This window comes from Bos taurus, chromosome X, assembly GCF_002263795.3.
Source record: "Bos taurus isolate L1 Dominette 01449 registration number 42190680 breed Hereford chromosome X, ARS-UCD2.0, whole genome shotgun sequence".
In the NCBI taxonomy this organism is placed as follows: Eukaryota; Metazoa; Chordata; class Mammalia; order Artiodactyla; family Bovidae; genus Bos; species Bos taurus.
Window position 1 is genome coordinate 81634861 of NC_037357.1, and position 13551 is coordinate 81648411.

Consider the following 13551-nt stretch of genomic DNA (forward strand, 5'->3'; position numbering starts at 1 on the left):
AGGGCACAGAACACTTGCAGCATCTCGCTCCACTAGGATAGTCACCATCTTCCCACACCTGCCCAGATCACCAGCGTTTTGGTCAGGTGAAAATCATACACACACACACACACACACACACACACACAACTCAATCACTCTCTGTGTCTCATTCATATATTCACTCATACACTCACACTTCATTCCCCAAACATCACGACATCATTTTACACCCATTTCTCCATGTGGTTTTTTTTTTTTTTTTTTTTTTTAGTTCTCATTTTTTTCTAAGAAAAAAGCAACAAGAAAATAATTCAGAGTTTATACAAAACATCTTTACATTATTTTTTTCCAAAAAGACTAGTATTTACACAAATGGCAATAGAAACAAAAACAAAAAAACCCTTTTGACTGCCACCTGGAAGGGGCTGGCTGTCCTGCTCCCTCTCCCACCTGGCTCTGGAGTGGGCAGCTGGCCAGGAGGCAGTGTGGAGGTGGATGGTGGAAGGCCCAGCTCCTTCCATGGCCACTCTGGGAGCGCCTGCAAGGCGCTTGCAAGTGGCAATCTGTTAGCAGCCGTGCTGGCAAGGAGCCGGGGTCAAAGTGCACGGCGTGCTGGCTAAGCCCTGGGCAAGCCTCTTCCTCTTTCCAAGCCCCAGACCAAGACTGGGGGGCTAGTGGGAGCTGGGTTAGGGGGACACCCACCTGTGATAGAGCCCAGAAAAGGAGCAGGCCACCTGGCCTTATACCCGCTTAGTTCTCCACCCTGGGCTTCTGTTTCCCCACCAGGCCAAGGATGCCAAAGGTGAGGGGAGAACAGGGCAGAGGGGAGAGGGGGGAACTCCCAGCTCTGCAGGGCAAATAGCCACCTGGGCACCTCACCTCCCTCCACCCCCCATGAGGTCATCTGCCTGCAGCAGCTCTCCTGTTCCCCAGGCAACAGCCAATTAAGACGTTAATTACCGTGAGAGTGAGGGAGGCAGGAGATGCCCAAGAATCCCACAAGGAAGGGATTTTTTTTTTTTTTTTTTTTTTGGTGGAAGGGTGGCAGCCACTACCCCATTGCCAAGATCAGCACTGTAGAAGTAGGGTCAGTGGGGGAGGGTGAGACACCTTGCCCAGTGACACTCTTGTCTTCCCTCATGGGCAAGAACAGCCCTGGCCTGCCTCCCACCATGCACCCCCCGCAAAAAAAAAATGTCAAGGAGTTTACAAAAGAAGTGCCATCCTATGCTTCCTGGCTGGTCACAACCTGCCCCAGGCCCCTGATACTGGGGTAGGCCAGGCTCAGAAAACCTGGGGAGGGGCTGCCTTTTCCATTTTTCTTAAAAAAAAAAAAAAAAAAAACAGATGAAAATGAGTTGACAGCTAAAAAATGAACACAAAACATTAAAAACAGTGATGATAGCGGACAAGCAGTCCTGGGAAGGGAGAAAGGGGGCGAAGTGGGGCAGGGCCAGGGGGGCATCTCCCTGCCTGCTGTCCATCAGCGTCCGACCCTGCCCTCCAAGAAGGGGCACCCCCGCAGAGCCCAGAGGCCTGGCCAGAGGGGGAAGGCACAAGAGCATGGGGGCTGGGGGCACAAGCACCCCCCTCCAAAGCCCAGAGGGTGCAGCAAAAGGGGGATTATAAAAGCCAAGAAACTACAAAACTAAATACAAAGGTGGGCACAGCTGGCAAAGGGAGGGGTGTAGGTGAGGAAGGGGAGGTGCAGTCCCGGCTGACTGTCCCTCGGGACCGAGGCTGCTCAGGCCCTCAGACCTTGTAGTAGATGTTCGCTGGGCTCTGGGGCGGCATCTCCTGGACGATGTAGACGGGGTGCCCGTAGTCCCCACTCACCTTCTCATAGTGGGGGCAGTAGTTGTTCTCTGTAGTCCGTAAGGGGATGATGATGTCGCTGGGCTCGGTGCCCGCAGTGCCACTGCCCCCCTTGGGACTGGCCAGGGTGCTGAGTGAGAGGGCGGGCGCCCGCTGCTGTGTGTGCTTGCGGTGCCGCTTGCGCAGCTTCAGTAGCAGGATGGTCAGGAAGATGATGATGAGTAGGAAGATGACGCAGCCAGCGCCCACAGCTGCAAACAACGCCACCTTGGAGTTGAAGAAGCTGTCGGGGTCCCCGCTACTGCCTCCATTCCCACCAGAGCCACTTTTCTCATCCTGGTTCACAGTCTCTGTGGATGGGGGAGGGAGGGGAGAAAGGTCAGCCAGGGGTTGCAGGGATACATGGCAGATTCTGGGCTATGCCCTGCCTTCCTTCAGAGCTAGCGCCTGAACAGGCAGCCAAGCAATGGCTTCTGCCCTCTGAAAACTCCCATATGCTCACCATGCTTGCCGTCAGAGTCACCCATGGAACTCCGACCACCAGGGGCCTGTGTGGCCATCTTGATAGTGTTGTCTGCCTCCTTGCTGGGCCGGCTGGTAGTCAGCTGCTCGGGTGTCACAGCATTGGGGTCTGGAGGTGGGGAGAGGGCAAGTAAGCCAGGAAACTCCAGAAGCACAGGTGCCTTGGTTATGTAGTACCTCCCAGCCAAGAATGGTCCAGATGTTGGACCTGATATTCTATCCCTGCTGCCCCCTCTGCCACTACTCTCCACGGCCCCACACCCAATCAGGAGCATCTGTTGCAGAAGCCCAGCTGGGGACCCCTTGGCCTGGATGCTCACCTTGCCCAACCTTCATGACGATCTTCATGGTGCGTGTGCGGCACACACCTCCCTCCCGGTTCTCCAGTCCCTCCAGACTCCCATTGGATGTAGCTGCAGCAAGAGGCCAGAGCAGTCAGAGGGAGGAGGGGTCTGCCAGCATTACCTAGAAGCCCTAGAGATGCCTGAGTCCATAAGAATAGAACTGGGAACTTGGGAGTTACAAGCAATCCCACCCACCTGTGAACCTTTCTACTTCTCTCCCACTAGGAAGAGTCCGGGACCTAGCCCCTCCCATGAAGATGCTGCTCCTCTATCATGACCAGGCCTTGGCCCTTCTTTCTTAGTTGAAACTATGTGCGTCTCCTCACTGGGTAATGTGGCTCAGAGGCCAAGCAATTAGAACTCGCAAGGTAAGGGAGGCTTCTCTACAGACTGGAAAGAATCCTAGATTGGAGGTCAGGAGAACTAGATTGGAGACCCAATCCTCTCTCTCCCTGTGTGATCTAGAGCAAGAAGCCCCTTTACCTCTTGGGGCCTCAGTTTCCCATAAAGAGAAAGGCTGAAGGTCTGCCAATTCTGCCATTCCCAAGATTAGATCTTAGGTGGGCAAAGAAAATAAGAGACAGAGCACCACGGACTGGAGTCCTCTCCCAACTCTTAAGAGCCAGGGCGAGCTGGCAGCAGACCCCATGGTAATTGTTGGGGCCAGAATTCCAATACCAGGCTAGGAGGAGAGCATGTCAATCCTCAAAGGGAATGGATCAGGCTGGGCCTGAAATGTGTGTAGTCTCCTTGTACTACTCAGAAGCTCCCACCACTACAGGACAAGACAGAAACACACGGTGGGTAGGGACTCACAGGTAATATAGTAATCATGGTGCTTCTTGAACTCCAGGCCCATGTAGTTGGGGCTGAATTCCTGGAACTTGATGGTGAAGCGGATTTCCTGCTCTGGCCTATTGCATGTGACTAGCACATTGGGGTCAAGCACAGTGCTACAGGCCGCTGCCTGCTCAGGCCGCACCAGATACAGCTTGTAGTACTCATAGGGCCGCCCAGCTTCTGCTCGGGGGCAGATGATGTCCAGCTTGTCTCCAATCTTTGGGTAAATCACCAGCCCCTTCCCACTCAGGAACCTGCCCAAAAAGAAAGAGAGATGGTTAGCCTCAGGGTTGGGGGTCTCCGGCCATTCCCAGAACCAGGAGAGCAGACAGTGAGGACCAGGCTAGGCCCACTGGGTGGAGATGGAGAGGACAGACATTCTGTTCCTTCAACCTTATGCTGTGGGTGGGGAAAGAGAACCACACTGCCAACAGGGCGTGGAAGGGGTGGCCCATGGGCAAGGCTGCCAGCCTTTGACTGTTCGGCAGGGTAGGGCACTACCTAGCTGGCAGAGCCCTTTGTCCTAATGTGGTATTTCCGCAGGGGGCTGACGTGGCAGATGGGCTGGGCACCAAGGTGTCGGGTTTGGGCTGCCTGGAGGTGGTGGCCCTGTCCTCCTCTCACCCCCAACACACTCACATTCCTTCATAGCCACTGCTACCAGCTCCTCAGCACACACACATGTGTATGCACTTATGTGCACAGAACACAAAAACACACACAAAACAAGCCCACACATGCCCTAGAAACCACCCCCGCAGCTCCCAGTCAACGGCTGGGGGAGCACAACCTATCTAAGACCCATGTCTTCTCCCCAATTCGTGCTAATCTTGGGCATGATAAGGAGATAGGAACAGACCTTGCCTAGAGCCAAGGGATAATGGGCACAGTCTCCAGCCAGGTAAAGCTCCACACAGCTCTCTCCACTCCCCACTCCAACTGCCTGGCATTCTACCAGGACTCATCCCACCCCCATAATGCAAGAGCCCAAATGCCCAAATCTGACCAGTCTCACTGCTAGGAAGAACAGAGAAAGGGGAGAAGAGTCCCAAGCAAGAATGACAGATCATATAGGACAGGGCCCCAAGAACCTTGCTCACCCGCCTTTTATTGACCACACAGACACACACACACACACACACACACACTCACTGACTCTGCTCCCAATCCTGAGAGAAAATGGATAAATGCCTCCTGAGCCAGGTCCATCTTCTGATCCAGAAGGCCAGGCACTGGGAAATAGCAAGGGGATGGCAGCTGCCTGGGGCCACTGATTCATATCATCCTGTCCTTGCCTAAGCACACACTAAATTCTCTCAGCCATTTCTGAGCCTGGGAAATGTAGGAGAAAGAAGACATGCTTTGGAATCAGACAGACAGTGGCCCTTACAAGCTCTGCGACCTTGCATGAGCTGCCTGATCTCCCTAAGCTTCTGTGTCCTCACTTATAAACTGGGAGTGGTAAGAGTCCCACCTCTAAGGATGGTGGAGGGGAGACATGATGGCATGTACAGAGTACACAGTTGGCACTCAACCATTTGACTCCTGCTTAGAAATAGTCTGGTCTGCCAAGAGGCAGGAAACCAGACACTAACACCAAGGACCTATGAGCCCAGTCTTGTTTCTTGGGTGGGAAAGAGGAAAAGATGATACAGCTCCATCCATAAGGACTTTACTGTCTCGTGTGGGTCGGAAAAATAAATGGCTCATGTGGTAGCAATGGACAGCACCAGGCTATCTGGAGGCTATATGCAAGGATGGTGGCTCAAAAAGCGAGGGCTGGAAGCGGAGAGAGAAAGGAGACAGCTCATCCGACAGGATAGTCAGAAATGGTCCCATAGATCGCTTCTTGGCCTTTTAGCTAAGATGAAGTGTAGAAATGGTCCCACAGAAAGAGTAGGATGAAAGCAGGTCCCAGGGGAGGAATAAGAAGTCAACACTCAGCAATAATAGACAACAGTGGCTGGGACACAAAATCTAGGCCAGGGATTGTACCAGTGATGGGTAGAGAAGAGCAGAAGAGGCGGAACAGCTCAGCTGGGGTCAGACTGAAAGGCAAGGGTTACAACAATCAGTGTGGGTTTCATCCAGTTGGGGACAGACTCTCCAGCAGGAAGGGCAATGAAGAGCTGAAAGTAGTGCTTCAGCGGAATGAAGTTGATAGTGGAAAAACATGGTCCCACTCCCCAAGGACCCATTCCACAGCAGGGACTACACGGGAGCTCAGTATCCTCACCTGATGGAGGGAAATGAGATCCAAGGAGGTAAAGGAACTAGACAAAGCAGATGAAGTAGATGAAGAACAGCAGCCCTCTCTCCATGTCCAGGGAGGCTCCACTTAGCTGGAATCTGCCATCCTGCTGCGCAGGAGGGTAAAAGTCACAACGAGAAGGTCTCCCCACTTAGTACCTGGCTTTACCAAACTCCAGAGGGCCAGCAAGGAAGCAGGCATGGGATGGAGGCCCACACAAACATTTGAGAGAAAACACCTCCAACTCCATACACCACAAAAAGCCAAGAAGTTTCACCAAAGCCTTCATAATTCCCAAGGCATTTTTCACTTTATAATCCTCATACTGGTTCCAGCCAGGCAGTAGGATTAGACAACTTCTAACAACTAGAAGGAACCTTTGAGAGCCACTGAGTCCAAGCTCCTCATGTGAGGGAATGAGCAACCAGATGAATGTTCCTATTGAGGGGTGCTCAAAGCCAAGCCAGGGAGCCTAAACTCACCCAGGATGTTGACCCCCAGAGGTCTAAGAGTACCTGAAACATTGGCTGAATCCTTGTGCAGCTTCTCCTCCGCAAGACCCTACCTGGAGATGACAGCAGGTAGACAGAGAGCACACATAGGGGTACAGGCCAGCTCTCTTTTCTAACCATTTGGCTCGCCTTACCCATCAGGGAGTTTTGTCAACTCTGAGCAGTCTCCCATCACCACTTGGGTTCTGGAGCCCTGGAACCTAGACACAACCAAGGAAACAGATGTCTACATAGGGGGTGGGGGAATGGGAAAGAGAGAGGACTATTGCCCCCAGTACCCCTCAGACTCTCATCAACCTCAGCGAACAGGATTCATAAATATGCATGAGTTTATTTGCATAGCAGCTGGCAGAGGGAAACTCACCTTCCTCTAAAATGCAGAATGGAGCGGAGCCTGATGAGACCTGCCTTCCCTGACCCTGATGCACCATGATGGTGCCTTCTCAGCTTCTTTCTTCCCCACCACTGAAAAAAGTGCGTCTGGGCCTGTGAGAAGCCCCAGAAAGTGGCGAGGGGCCATGAGGGATGGGTATGCAGCCTATGAGAGTGAAGCCTGACGTCAGGTAATACGCTAGTCATCCTCTACAGCAGGGACCCTGCAGGTCTCCCTTTATATCCACAAGGAGTAGGGGCTGAGAGGAAGAGGATGAGAGTGCCTAGTTAAACTGTTTACCCCCCAGTTTTCAAAAACTAGCACTCCCTTCATCATCAAACCAAGCTTTTATGTCTGGGGCCACCCCCAGACAAAGCCCTTTTCTGGAAAGTAAGGGGATTGACATGGCCCAGCAGGAAGCCTGCAGCAGGTCACCATGGTAACCCCTGAGGCCTTCCCTCTTTAGCCTCTGATAGCCCCTGGGACCCCAGAGAGCCACCCCAGGGAGTAGAAGGACTTTTGGGAGGTGGCCTGAGCATTCAGGCTCCTATCTGTGGCCTGCCTCTTCCCCTCCAACTTAACCCAAGTCTCTTCCCCTCCACCTTAACCCAAGTCTCTTCCCCAGGCTGCCTACTGAGCTTAAAGAATTCTAGAAGGGGAGAAGCCTGAGGGTCTGGCACAGTAGTCAGTACTGGTCAGAGGCCAACTACCCCCCTGCTTCTTTGTCCAGCTAAGCCCCTATTCACCCAAAAACCAACAATCAACAGCAGGGAGAGTTTTGGATCTGTGGGGGTTGTGTCTAGAAACCTGCCCACATTCCACCAGCTCTACATTTCTGTCCCTCTCACCCTTCCCTCAGGCCCTAGGAACTTGTGGTCAGAGACTGCCCAAAAGGACAAGTCCGGTCCTAGGCCACGCCACCACAGGTTTGGTAGAAGACTCTAGCCACAGCTTTGATTTAGTGACTTCGGAACCCCCAAGGGTGGCAGGACCAGTGGAGGACAGACCCCAAGCCAGAGCTCAAGTCTACACTCATTCCAGCAAGGGTGGAGAGTCCCCAAATTAAAGGCTCCTCTTTCACTCCCCCAGCTCCACCCAGCCCCCGAGGCAGCAGGAGCAGGCCTGGCGTGTCCCAGCAGTGCCCGCCCAGGCGTGGGTGGGCAGGAACAGCAGCTGGGTCCTGGCACACACACAGTGCTGTCAGAGGCAGGGAAGCCAGGACAGCCCCAGAGGAAGCCACCCCTCACACACACACCTACACTAAACCATGCCTCCCCTCTGCCCCACCTGGCCAACACTAGGGCCCACTGGAGGCTCAACAGCCCCTTCCTTGTTGTCTGCTTTCTGTGGGGTCCCTAAAAGGCAGGGAGACTCCTGGCCCAGAGAGGAACCAAGGGGGCTGTTTAGAGCTCAGGACGAAGTGTACCAGGCATGGAGCTGGCTGCCTCTAGATCATCCCGAGCAGCTTGCCCTCAGATAGTGGCCTAGGAAAGTCAAATGAGGAAGCTGGAGCTCTGATCATCCCACGTGGGCAGGGCCTGAGTCACAAGGACAGATGCACATACACCTGTGAAGTGAGAGGGGAAGCCGGCGGCTAGACCAGCGCCTCTTCCCAAACCCTGTCTCTCCCATATCCCAAGGCAGCAGGATGGTGTGGAAAGAACAGCACAAGGCGGCTCTCCCCGCTAGGAGCTGAGTGACTCGAAACAAGTCACTTTCCTTTTCTGGGCAAATACCTCCTCATCTGCAAAACAGGGGCAATTCTAACTTCCCAGGGCTATTGGGAACATCCAATGAGCTCACAAATGAAGATGCTTTGGAAGTAGCAAGGTACTGCCCAACTGTTAGCACACCAAATACCATTTAGAAGAAGCTGAAGAAGCTTACTACACTCCTGGCTGCAGCGCCCCTACCCAAAATGACTACCATGAAAATCCACCCAGGAGGGGCTGCCACAGAGCCCAGGGCCATTAACCCCCAATATGGCTGGTGAGCATCCCCCTACTTCAACTCCCCTAATAATCATAGGGTGGATCCTCCCCCTAAACCTACTGTTCCCATGGCAACCAGCAGCCTCCTGGCTGGCCTACCCGCTCCATAACCCCAATACCAAAAAACAGTGATGCACAGTAGTATCCAGGGCCCACCCATCCCCACCCACCACAGTTGCTGAGGCAGTGGAGAGCCTGAGAGGAGAAAGGGAACCCTAGATTCAGCTCCTGGCCCAGCCTCACCAGGCCCTTCTTGCCCTGGACTGAATGCCTGGGGTTGGGGGAGGGAGGGAGGGGAACAGGGAACTTTAGGAGCTGCTGGGTTCCCATTGCTTTCAGGCCCCCACCTGTGGCCAATCAGCCACAGAGTAAGAGGTCAGGTCCCTAGCCGCCCCGGAAAGGGGGCCCCCTGAGCTGGCCTCCCCAGGACTGTGAGCTGGAACAGCTGTGAGGGGGCTGGGACCAACACTTTGGCTTACAGCAGGCAAGCCTGGGTTGGGGTCTGCAGCTGCCCCCACCCATGCTGGATGGAGTCAAGGGTCCTGGATGCCAAGCTGAAACCCCCACCCCCACCCCTTGCAGGGAAGGTGTAATATGATCTCAGGCACATTCCCACTCCCTGGAGGTGGGGGAACCTGAGTGGGGGGCAGGAAAGGGTCAGAACGGGACTGAGAGACTGAACTGCAGCAGCTGGACTTGGCTGAGGACTCAAGTATGAGGCCTGCCGGCTGCCCCAAGCTCTCAGGGGAGGAGGCTGGAGGAGGGGGCTGCCCTGGGACCTTCCATCACAGCCCCCCACCCCCACCGATCCAAGCACGCTCACGCACTCTGGTTCCTCCCAACCTCTAGCGGGCCCAGACCCATTTTCTCACACTGCACTCACTGGGCAAATCTGACAAGAGGGGCCAAGGAGACAGATGCTCTTGCCACCAGAGACTATCACCCTGGAAGGCCCCAGCACCAATTGGGGTAAGATGCTGAGAGTCTGGAGTCAGCCCTTCCAGCTCCCTTCTTCTGGTCAGAGCTGGGGCTCCCTGTACCCTGGAACCTGGAAACATACCCCCAGCCCCACCACTTCTTTATTTTGATTTTTTTCCCAAGGAGGAAGCAATTAAGCAGGGTTTATAGGCACTGGGAGATTTTTTTGGGGGGAGGGGGTTGCCAGCTCCTGACAGGACTGAGGAGAGAAACCAAAAGCCGGGAGGAAGAGGGGAGGGAAGAGAGAAAATGAGCCTGTGAGGGAGAGCACGGGCATGTGCGAGAAACAAAAGGACTTGAGAAAAAGAGGCAGAGAGTGACTAAGAGTGAGAGGGAGTGTGAGAAAGAGGGAGAGCCGGGCAAGTCGAGCTGGAGAGGGGAGGTGAACGCGGCTCACACAGGGTGTAAGAGGGCGAACCAACAAGGGCCTGAGAGGGAGAAGTCAGGCGGGAGGCAAAGAGGGAGACACGGACAGAAAGAGACTGTTGATTTGAAAGACTGTGGGAGCTCAAGGCTTGGGCGCGGTGGCAGAGGCAGCCCCCAGAGCTCAGAGTGAAGCTGAGGGCAGTGCCTTCCTCTTGTCCTCCTGCACCCCGCCCCCCGCAACCCGTGCCAACACACACAGACAGGCTGCATTCCAGACCCCGGAGTATAGACGGAACATGGATTGGGGGGCCATAGGGGCACCAGGATCAGTCCCCCACTGTTCCTAGAATCTGCTCAATTACAGGATGGAATTCGTGCAGGTCCTACTGAGGCCCCAGCCACCACCCCCACCACCCCCAGGATGCCTGCCCTCAGCCTGAAGTGGATCTGGGAGGGGGGCAGATCTCAAAAATCTGTAAACTGGTCCAGAGCACTCAAGGCTCAAAACACAAAAAGGGTGAAGCTCAGGGAGATCTTGTTTCTCCCAGTTCCCACCCCCCACACTCTGCAGGAGGGCTTCCTTCCAGCTGTGGAGCAGCCTGCTATCTCTGGTTAGAGACCCGAGAGAGCAATTAGGTCACTCCCATGAGCCCCTGTGATGGGCTACCCCAGGCGGATTTCAGCTCTCCACACTCAAGAGAGAGCATTTCCAGCCTCCACCTTCACAGGAGAGAACTGGGAGCTTCACAACCTTTCTCCTTGGGCTGAGCAGCCCCAGGGCCCAAGACCATTTTGAGTCCCTGCTGTTAGCAGAGCACTGTGTCCAGTTTGGCTTCTGAGTAAAGAAGAAATTCTTGTCAATCCTTTTCCTTGTACCCTGACCCTGGTTTAGACATCCCACTAACCGATAAATAGGACCGTACCTTAACTCAAGGAGAAGAGAAGTAAAGAAGCTGCCCTCTTCCACTCCAGGGCTGAGAGATGCACCGCCCCTGGAACCTAAGAGGCCAAGGCAGGCAGGAGCTCGAGAAGTTAGCGGGAGCCCGGAGAGTGGACAGAAAGAGATTCCAGATATAGGAATCATACAGATAGGGCAGGCCTAGGGCCCCCAGTTTCCCACTAAGTGAGGTGTCCGCACACTGCTGGGCCCTCCAGAAAACAGGAAGGAAAAGCAATTTTGACCCTGGGTTCCAACCTAAGTCCTGGATGCCAAAAGAGAAAAAGGTCCAGAGGTCACTGCACAACCCAGCGACTCCCCATTAACAGCCAGAAACCATTGAGCCACCGCCCTGAAAGGTGTGTGGTTGGGGTTGAGGGTGGGGGGGGGGAGGTTGGGCGAGGATTATGAAGGGGAAGGAGAATAGAGAAAAGAAAGGATCTCCTCTACATAACTGCCTCCCCAAGCCCTTTGGGAAAGCTAAGCTCAACTCCCCAATCTGAGGGACGGGGAAGATGGGGAGGAGCAATGGGACCAGCCTGGGCAGGAATCTTTCATTTGCCACCCACCTCCCTCGCCAGCTCGGCCGCCACACTCCACCCCGGCCAGCCCTGGAAGCTCTGCTGTCGGCTCCATTGGACCCCCGACGGGCGATGGATCGAACCCACCCCTCCTCCAACAAAACCCCTTTCCCACTCCGCCTCTCTCCACCCGCCGCCTTTGTGAGCCTGGGAGCGGCGCCCGCCCTTCCACGGCCCAGCAGGGAGAAAGGTGGCGGGGGGGTGGGCGCGAGGGCTGGAAAAGGCAGCAAAACGAAAAGCTAGGGAGGCGAAATGGGAAGAAAGAAATGAAAATGGGAGAAGCCCGAACCAGGATACAGGCACTGCCACCCGCCCCAAGCGCGAAGTCCCGCGCTGCGGTCCCTTCACTGCTTAAACAAACGGGGAACCCGTGTTCTGGCCTCTTCCCCTGCCCAGGTCAAGCTCGCCCCCACTCCCCAACTCCGCCAGCGGCTCTCCGCGAAAACCGCCACGTTCCCAGGGGCCCTAAAAGGGGCTGCTTTCTCTCCCCTACCCAGCTCTCTGGTGCGCTCTAGAGCGCTCCGACTCCCAGCTCTGCCCGGCGCGACAATCTCGACTTGATTTGGGACTTGCGGAGGAGAGAGCCGAGAAGCCGAGGGGTCACAATCCAGCCAAGTGCCCCCACCCAACCCCGCCGCACCCTTCCCCGCCCGTCCGCAGGGAAACACACTCGAAAAAGCCAGAGACAAAATAGGGCGCCGCTCCTCCTCTGAACACCTTCCCACAGGCGCTCGGGGGCGCGCGGCCTCACCCCGAAGGAGTGCCTCCCACCCTCAGGGACCAGAAGAGAGAAGTTACTCACTTGGGGTTGAGAGAGCTCCAGGACACGGGCTCCAGATTCTTGGCCAGCGGCGTGGCGAGCCGGCATAGCGCCAACACGACCATCGCGACAAGCCACTTGCCGAGCCAACGCTGGCCAGGACGGGCCATCTTCCCGGGGGCAGGCTGCACTTCGGGATCCCCTGGCACCTCCTCAGCAAAGCTGGCCTCGCCTTCCCGTGCCGCGCTGCGCTCCGAACCTCTCAGGCGCCCATCCTCCGCAGCCACCGGCCCTGAAGTGCTCCCCTCCCGCCGGCTTTGGTGTCGCTCTTCTCCGCCCCGCCGGCCAGGAGGACTCACTGGGCAGCCGCCCGCAACTCCGGCATGAGCTGCGGCCTCCGAGGGCTCGCTCCCCTGGCCTCTCTACCACACGAAGCGCGACGGGGGCTCTGCCCCCCACCGGAGGATCCCCTCCGATTCCGCTCGGCTCCCCGAGACTGTTTGGGACTGCGTGCCCTCTCCCCGACGGGGTCTCCCCGCTGGGGACTTGGTGGCCGCCCCGACGCCTCAACCGTCCTGGAATCGGCACCCCTGGGAAGAAGTGGGAGTCTCCCCACCACACAAGCTCGGTCCGGGTGCTCCCGACCGGGCCGTCCTTGCACGGGCTCCGTTCCTCCAGGCCACACTGGAACTCCGGGCTGGGCGCCCCCCGACAGCTTCGACTTCAGCGCGGGCCCCACTTAGTGTATTTAGAAGAGCGGGGAAACGCTGCCGAGCAAGCCAGTCCCATCAGTTTGCGCCTCTGAAGCCTAGGCGTTTGGCCTGGCAGCCCAGTCGCCGAGTCCTAGCTTCCCGGCGACTGCGCCCGAGGGTCTGCGTTCAGTGCGAGGCTCACACACCTCCCACTGCTGTCCAGCACGCATAGACTCCCTCCGCTGCCGCTGAGCTGTCTACTCCCCTGCTCAGGCGTACGCAAGGCCAACCCTACTCGTTTTAGCCAATAGCAAGCTCCGTTACGGGGTCCTTGCCCCGCACCACGCCCCTAGAAGAGGAAGGGGGCGGGGTTTCGGGAACTCTTAAGGACGCCGCACTCTCGATGGCACCAATCTGAGTGTGCGGCTCGTGCGGTTAGGGATGGGTCCCGCCTAGTCCTGTTCTCAGAGCGCTCTGCCCGTGGGAAGTTGGCGTTCCTCTAGAGTTGTTGGCCTGCTCTGCTCCCTGCGCGCCTGTTCAACACTCCGGCCCACTGCCCTGGGCCAGACAGGTCCTGTCACGAGTATCCCGGGAAAGTACTGCCATT

General features: G+C 56.1%; 1 protein-coding gene across 1 annotated transcript; it reads right to left on the reverse strand.

Annotated features, from left to right (window-relative positions):
* Positions 1-1014: 1014 nt before the first annotated feature.
* Positions 1015-13172, reverse strand: EFNB1 (ephrin B1). Its single transcript, NM_001080299.1, has 5 exons — positions 12295-13172; positions 3480-3757; positions 2640-2732; positions 2300-2428; positions 1015-2147 (listed from the first exon to the last, which is right to left on the reverse strand). Exons 1-5 carry the CDS (start codon positions 12420-12422, stop codon positions 1735-1737), a joined length of 1041 nt encoding a protein of 346 aa, NP_001073768.1. The 5' UTR covers positions 12423-13172; the 3' UTR covers positions 1015-1734.
* Between the last annotated feature and the right edge of the window lie 379 nt (positions 13173-13551).

What these genes read in the sequence shown, in the direction of transcription:
- EFNB1 (NM_001080299.1), bottom strand. Translation starts at nt 12,422, where the DNA reads ATGGCCCGTCCTGGCCAGCGTTGGCTCGGCAAGTGGCTTGTCGCGATG. An exon ending in CCATGATTACTATATTACCT is followed by an intron (nt 2,733 to 3,479) that starts GTGAGTCCCTAC and finishes CTCTTGCTGCAG; the next exon opens with CTACATCCAATGGGAGTCTG. An exon ending in CGTCATGAAGGTTGGGCAAG is followed by an intron (nt 2,429 to 2,639) that starts GTGAGCATCCAG and finishes CCCCACCTCCAG; the next exon opens with ACCCCAATGCTGTGACACCC.